Here is a 7,653-nt window from a genome sequence, read left to right as displayed (position 1 = left end):
GCTCCGGAGACGCCTCCAGCTGCTCCAAGCGCCAGGTCCCCGCTCGCTGCTGCTGATTGGCTGAGCTCCTGTCAGTAGTAAAAAAGTATCAGATAGCAAACTTGGGACCTTCATAAAGGCGTGGTGGTGATACTCCGCAATCGCTGGCAGCCTATGACATCAGCCAAGAACGCCTGGGATGCCGCTGCCCCTGGCCAGACACAGGAGGAGGAGGGTCCTGCCGGCTAAGAGTTAATCAGCCCCGCACAACGAGGGGGGAGCCGCCAGTTTTCTGGGGACACTGGTTTCGGTCACTGGCTGCCACTTTACTACCCAGGGGAGCTCACGAAGAGTTGGATGAATTCTGGTTTGTTAGCTGCGGTCAGCTGGGCTCCCGGGAGCCTGTTCCTGGTGGAAAACAGGGGGCGTCTGGCCAAGGGACCAGCGGCTCGCTGAGACTCAACATGACCCTCCTGGGGGCTGAGCATTCTTTGCTGATTAGGAGCAAGTTCAGATCAGGTAGGGCTGAGGCATTTAGCATTCCTTCTTAAATTTTCCTCTTCTGCACTTCTCAACTCTAGACTGCTTTCCAATAAATGTCTCAAGGCCGGCCGTGGCTACTTCAACCTTGTTCCCCAAAAGCACATTTTGGAAGTGAAAATCTTATTTGACTTGGGGGGCCTTTGATGTTTTCCATTTTAAATATTGTGGGTTGATGAGTGTGGTTTTTGTTTGGTGAGGCCAATCTTTTCGTTCTATTTGTTTTTTCTGTATCTGCGAATAGAAAATATGGAGGGGTGCATCCAAAAGGAACAAGTTTGAAAATGAACAAATAAGGGATTTCAAGTTTGTGAGCTGCATCATATTAGTTACAATTGCTGAGAAGAAGAACCTATGTTGTGTATTAGATTACAGGGGTCACTTAAAATGTAGCTAATCCAAACAAATATTATTTCCCAAAAAAGTCACCCGGGGGAAGTAAAAATAGCAAATTTGGAGCACACCAAGTATTTAAAATGACATCACTGTAGAAAAAAAAAAAAAAGAGTCCAGTGCCACAAATATTTTTTTCCCAAACCATCTGATATTTATAAATGGAGAATTTCCCCCCAAATTTCTGTGTTAGTAGCGCGTAGAGAAACTTCTCAAAGGACGCTGAGTGAAGGTGAGTGGAAGGGAGATGGGAACTCAGGAAGGGTTGAATGTGTAGGCACCCATGGAACGTATGAATGTGTGGTGCTCCACAGAGATCCTTGTCTCCTTAAGATCTTTCTCCATAGCTGTGTGTATAATACTGGTTTTATAAAAGCGGTAACAAACCTCTCAATAAATGGCAGCACTCCTATTTCGAAGATGAATTACTGTATGAGAACTCTGATGTGAACATTCCGCATAACAGGTGTGAGAAGGATGCTAAGTTTTCCTGAGCCCTTCTAAATGGGACCACTCTGTTTTACTGAGGATGGGTGTTTCAACAATGAGAAGAGTGGATGCTAAAAAATAAGGGTTCTGTGACTTTTTTAGATGCTCCTGGCCTTTAGGTGTCTGTGGAGTTTGTTGGAGATTGTCTTAGGCTCTGTACTATTGAAAGGAGATGAAAACTCGAGAGTTTAGGGGGCCACAAGACTCAGTGCCCTGACGCTCCAGGGTGAGTCTGCCAGCCACTGGGTTTGGCTGTGGTTACCTCCTTCCTTTCCTTCCCATGGCGAGGTGAGGTGGGTTGGTCTGTTAATCCCGGGGAAACATTGCCACTGCTTTGTAATTTGGTCAAAACCGCAGGCAACACTGCCACCTTTCTGAAGAAGAGAGACTGCAGATTTGTTTTGCAAGAAGCTGCAGTGGTTTCAAATGCACCCTTGCCAGTTCATGTGGGGGGCAGAGGAGGGACAGCTTTGTCTCTAAAGGGATTTGGTGAGGGTACTGGATAGAATGGCAAAACAGACTTATAAACAAATCCTTCCTGCCTAAAGTGCAGACCAGAGGGAAGATAATATTTGCACTGCTTGGAATTCCTCTTAGTGAGTGGACTGGTAGGGTTTTGGTGTCTCCCAGGTAGGTCCTAGAGCTTCTGAGAATTTCAATTGCTGCCTCATTTTTTTAAAGCTTGGACAGGTTTTTGTGTCACAGGAAGGGTAGCTTCAGGAAACGTGATGTCAAAACAGACACAGGCATGCTTCATCCTCCTCCCTGGACAAACAGGGAAGCTGAGCTCTGGAAATAGGCAAAGTAGTTTGATCATCTGATGTGCAAGGGGTCGATAATCTGAAAGAGAAGAAAAACAAGCAGAGTATAAAACTGAGTAAATGTAATATTGAGGACGGTGATTGTTCTTTCTGGATATAATTGCAGCTATAGCTGCACCAGCACGGAAGTCTGGCTGGCAGCATGTTAACTAAAAGGCCTCTTCCTAAGAGAACCTGGTTTACTTGGTGGCTAACAGTGGACAAGGAAGTCTTCTCGGTTTTGATTTCTCTCTCTCCCAACCCACCCCTCCCCCCCCGTTTTCTTCTTTTTTCTTTCACGAGCTACTCAAAATGTAAACTCATAAAACTCTATGTCAGTGCTAACGAACGTTTGCTTTGATAGACCCTGGTGTGGCCTATTTCATTACAAATATTTCAAAAAAGTAAAGGTAAAACTAAATTGCTCTTTGATCATAGCGAGACTCCCTATATGATAGGGCTTGTTTATCAGTGAGCAGATAACTACTTCAACTCTGAAATTGACAAGTTTGGCAGCACCGTCCAGCCGGTTTGATGTACACTGTATACGAGTGACCTTGTTATTAAACACAAAATCATGCCGCAGGAGCAGTAAACTGTGAAAGTTTACATGTATGAACGTGTTTGGTCATATGAACTCCTCTTATCTGAGAGACCGCAGTGTTTCACAGTTGAGTGTGTGGATCTAGAACCAAACTAGCTGGGTTATTAACAAGTGCCTCTACTTGCTAGCTGTGTAACCTTGAACCTTAGATAAACGACATAATTCTCTCTGCCTTAATTAGCCTCGCTTGAATAATGAGAATGAGTATAGGGTTGCTGTGAGGATTAAATGTGATTATACAAGTAGAGCATTAAGGACAATGCCTGGCACTTAGTAAGCCCTCAAAAAATATTGTTTTATTATTAATATTGTTAGGTAGCCGGAGTCTGCGTTGGTCACTTCCTCTCTGAGTCTTGCTTACTTAATCAAGGTTGGGCTCCGTGATTTCTCAGACCCTTTAGTAACATTTTATGGTATTCTGAAAACATGTAAAGGTTAGGAACAAGGAAAATTGTGATCCGGCTCTGTGGCAGTTGGGTGTAAATAGTAGGCAGTTCACAGAAACGCAATCAATAGTGTTACTTTTTAACTACGCTTTTCCCGTTTTTATTCTTTTCACTGTTGTTTTGTCAATATCTGTAATCAGTATCACTGTCTACAATTTTCCTCAATACCATAATCCTGTGTCAACAAAACACAAGGACTTCTATGTATGTGTATACACACACACACACACACACACACATGCGTACACACACACACACACACACACACACACACACACTATGCACAAAGGATGGAAGGAGAGAGGGAGGGCCATTAATGGGTTTCGCTCTTTAAGAATTCTTGTGTTTTGTTCGTTTGTTTCTCTTTTTCTCCTTTTCCCCTTCAAACAGCCCACACAAAGGCAGACTCTGGTACCTGCGATGACCTTGCCTGTATCCCTCACAAATGTTGGGTTGTCAAATTTAGCAAATAGAAATACGGGAGGCCCAGTTAAATTTGAATTTCAGATAAACAATGTTTTTTGTTTGTTTGTTTGTTTGTTTGTTTGTTTAGCATCCTGTAGTATTGGGGACTTACTTTTAACTGAAATCCAAATCGAACTAGACAGTCTGTATTTTATCTGGCAACCGTACCTACAATCTGAGCAGTCTGATGGATACTCTGCTGCCTCCATCAAGCTCTTGAGATTCTGGGTGCCCAAAGACTTCCCGAAATGCAAGCTTGGCATTTTAGGTGTAAAGGTAGAGATTCCGAATGAGGAGTGTGTGCCATAGCAGGAACCCTGGGTCCCCTGGGATAGAGTCAGCATATGGATTGGGGAAGGATGTGGGAGCTTCCCTTCTGGCTTTCTGGGGAAAAGGAGGATAAGCTCAGCAGACAGGCTGCTCAGGAGCAGGGGCTCCAGGACTTGGAGCTGCAGCTGAAAGAAGCCAGGGAACCCGCAAAGTGGGCGGTGGAGAAGCAGTAGCTGAACTCAGCTAAGTGCTGGATGTGGAACACACCAACTCCCAGCTATATCCACGGACTGCAACTGCTGTTTGTCCTTCCAGGGAAAGCAAGGGACTTCTCAGGACCCCACAGGTCATCCTCTCTGGGCTTTCTCTGTCCTCCATCCTTCCGATCATCTAAGAGGACTTTGGATTTCTCCTTTAAGCTAGATCCTTAACATCTCTGGGGCTGAATTTTCTCTCCTATGAATTAAGGAGATAGGACTAAGAGGTTGGTCCCGAAGGTTTTTACCACAGACACTCTTGAAGAAATTTCCAGCATGATCTCAAGAGAAGCCCAGGCTCTGTCATCCTATCTTCACCATTAGTTTTTAAACCTAAGACAAATATTTCCCCCTAGTGCCTTATTATATGTTATGGAAAAGGCGCTCTTTTAGCTTAAATTATTTGAAATTATTTGTCCTAGGCCAAAGAACTAACTAAACATATATTTTAGTTTTTTCTTTACCTAATTTAATTGACCTCTTCAGACCTCATTTTTGTCAACTACAAAATAGAGGATTTTTGACTGGTTCATCTCTAAAATTGCTTCCAGTCCTAACATTTGGTGTTTTTCCAACTGAATGGCCCTATTTTTGTAAAGTTTTGAAAATTATAAGCTTCATAAAAGCATGACTGTAACGTTTTTGAACGGTTACATTCCCAGGAAACTTGACATATAGTAGATGCCCAATAAATATTTCTTGAACGGATGAATGCATAATTCACACCTATCACCTTCATAATTAACACAGTATTCAAGAAAATCATTAACTTGCTTCATATGCTCAGCCTTCTTTTCAAAACTTCACTGACAGCTTTTGGGCGTGAAGCCTACTAAAACACAAATATCTTAACTAGTCTCCAGTTCCATCTCGCTATTGAAGTGATCAGTAGAATATTTTAAAAGTTTAAGAAAAGTCGTTCAGGCATTTCTACTAGACAGAATCCGAATAAGAGAAAGCTAAGGGCGAATTGTCACTCTGGACTTCTGTACAAACTGTTCATACCTGAACTTCTCCTTTTTTTGCTGACAACTAATTCCTTTCTCAGCAATGGCATTTGTTTCCTATTGTTACTGTAGCAAATTACTGCAAACCCAGCTGCTTACAACGGCACAAATGTATTATCTTATAGTTATGGAGGTGAGAAATCTGTAAAGGGTCTCACTGAGTTACAATCAAGGTGTTGGCAGAGCTGCATTCCTTCTGGAGACTCTAAGGAGAATCTATTTTATTGTCCTTTCCAGATTCTGGAGGCTTCTCACCTCCCTTGGCTTGTGGGCAAGCCCCCTGCCCCCTCCACCCCCCCCACCCCCCCAGCCTTCTAAGGCAGTGTAACATCTTCAAATTCTCTGATTTAGATTTGTCTGCGTCTGTCCTCCACATTGAAGGACCCTTGTGATTCCATTAGGCTCATCCAGGATAATCTCCCTATTCTAAGGCCAGCTGATTAGCAACTTTAATTCCATCTGCAGCATTAAGGCCCCTATGCCATGTATCTTAGCACAGGCTGCGCTAACAAAAAATTATACACTGGGTGGCAAACAACAGAAATTTATTTTCTTACAGTTCTGGAGGCTGGAAGTCCAAGGTCAGGGTGCCAGCAGGGTCAGGTTCTGGGCAAAGCCCTGTTCTTGGCTTGCAAGGAGCCACCTTCTCTCTGTGTCCTCACATGGCACAGAGAAAGAGAGAGAGAGAGAGAGAGGGTAGTCTCTGGTATCTCTTCTCATAATGGTACTAATTCCATCGTGAGGATCTCACCTTCATGATCTTTTCTAACATAACTACCTCCCAAAGGCCCCATTTCCAAATATCATCACATTGGGGTGGGGGGTTGGGGGGGCCGGCGAGATAGGGCTTTAACATATTAATTTGGGAGGGGGCACAGTTTAGTCCATAGGACCATTTAAGGTAACATATTCATAGGTCCCAAGGATGAAGACATGGACATCTTTCGGGGTTTGGAGGAACATTGTTCTGCCTATGACAGCAACTTCCAATATGGCATTCCCAACTTTCACACCTCTAGAAGACCACTGTCTTGCAGATTTCCTTCCGCAAAATTTTTCTCATAAAATGAATCATCTAGCCATAATCCCAGTGTTTTCTCCAGGATGGCCCACAGAAGTCTAATTCCACAGGATGCTAACAGTTGTTCAGAAGGAAACTTTTTTTAAAAAGAGGGAGCTAGAATATACTGAAAAAATAAATTGGATTTTTAACAGCAGGATTTCTCAAAGACTTCAAGATTTCTAATGTATATTATGAACTTCTAAAAGGGAATGACTCCCAGATCTGTTGTACTTTATCCACGTAGTATCTCATGGAGCAAGTTTAGCTGGACAAACAAACACATTGCAGAAAATTCTACTCTGAGCAGAAAAGCCCTCAGTTTCCAACAGTGATTTATATAATGGGGTTAATCTCTATATGTAGGTTGCTGGCAAGCCCTCCCCACCCACCCAGGTAAGAAGTCTAATGGTTTTCCTTCCTGCCTGCTTACTTACATCTGGCTCACTCTTTATGCCTCAAACCTATTATTTATTTGTATCGGGACCAATCCCCCACTCCAAGGATACCCATGGTATGATTCTAATTCCTGTTCTCAAGGATCTCACAGGCAACCTGGAAAATGCTATATGTGCGTTATATATTGATTAATTCATTCATTCAACAAATATTTCTTTCATGTTGCCCTTGTAATGGAGACTGCTAGGAGCTGGGATACAGTTGGGAAGCACATAAGACATTCCATGTCGTCACATGGAATATTACAGCTGCCTCTGTCATACCCTCCGCATGGTTCCTGCAGACTGTGCTCTCGGAAGTCCGCATTGGAACACAATCAGCTGGACCTCAAACGATGGGTATATTTTCAGTCCTGAATGGGAATTTAAAATCATTTTTAAAGGCCAAAGGAACCTTCAGGGTCTGGCTTGGGACATCATTGCTCTCGCTTCAGGTCTGATGGTGTTAGATTTATTCATTTACCAGGTAACCTTCCCTCACCTTATTTACTGTGCAAGAGCCCCAGCCTCCCTGCACCCCAAACCTTCCCTGCCTTGTTTTTATCCATAGCTCTTAACACTATTGGGCATACTAAATATTTTACTTGCTTATTTGTTTGTTATTTGGCCATGAGGGTAGGAATGTTTGTGTGTTTGTTCGTGTTCACTGCTTTATTTCCCAGCACCTAGAACAGTGATTGGCAGAGAGAAGACACCATTAAATATGTGTTGAATTAATACATTTTATTCTGCACCCAAAGAATATTCAAAAACAATAAAAGTAAGCAACATATGTTTTTGTACATCTTGGCACATGTGTGTATGCATTACAATTAGAATAAAAAAGGGATGAGTAAATATAAATACAAAATTCAGAAAAGTTGTTATCTCTGGAGTGGGAGGGCC

General features: G+C 42.8%; 1 protein-coding gene across 4 annotated transcripts in view; it reads left to right on the top strand.

The window, feature by feature from the left end:
* Window positions 1-138: 138 nt before the first annotated feature.
* MYOCD (myocardin) overlaps window positions 139-7,653 on the top strand; it is a 92,124-nt gene continuing 84,609 nt past the window's right edge. For 3 of the 4 annotated variants that reach the window (XM_019755278.2, XM_019755277.2, XM_019755276.2), the window contains exon 1: window positions 139-498. In XM_019755278.2, coding sequence (XP_019610837.2) covers window positions 444-498 — 55 coding nt within the window. In that variant the 5' untranslated portion in view covers window positions 139-443. The remainder of the gene's footprint in view (window positions 499-7,653) is intronic. The other variant, XM_019755279.2, reaches the window with a different exon arrangement.

Source organism: Rhinolophus sinicus, linkage group LG15 (genome assembly GCF_036562045.2).
Source record: "Rhinolophus sinicus isolate RSC01 linkage group LG15, ASM3656204v1, whole genome shotgun sequence".
NCBI lineage: Eukaryota > Metazoa > Chordata > Mammalia > Chiroptera > Rhinolophidae > Rhinolophus > Rhinolophus sinicus.
Note: the sequence above shows the minus strand (reverse complement) of the source record. Positions and strands in the feature narration are given on the sequence as shown.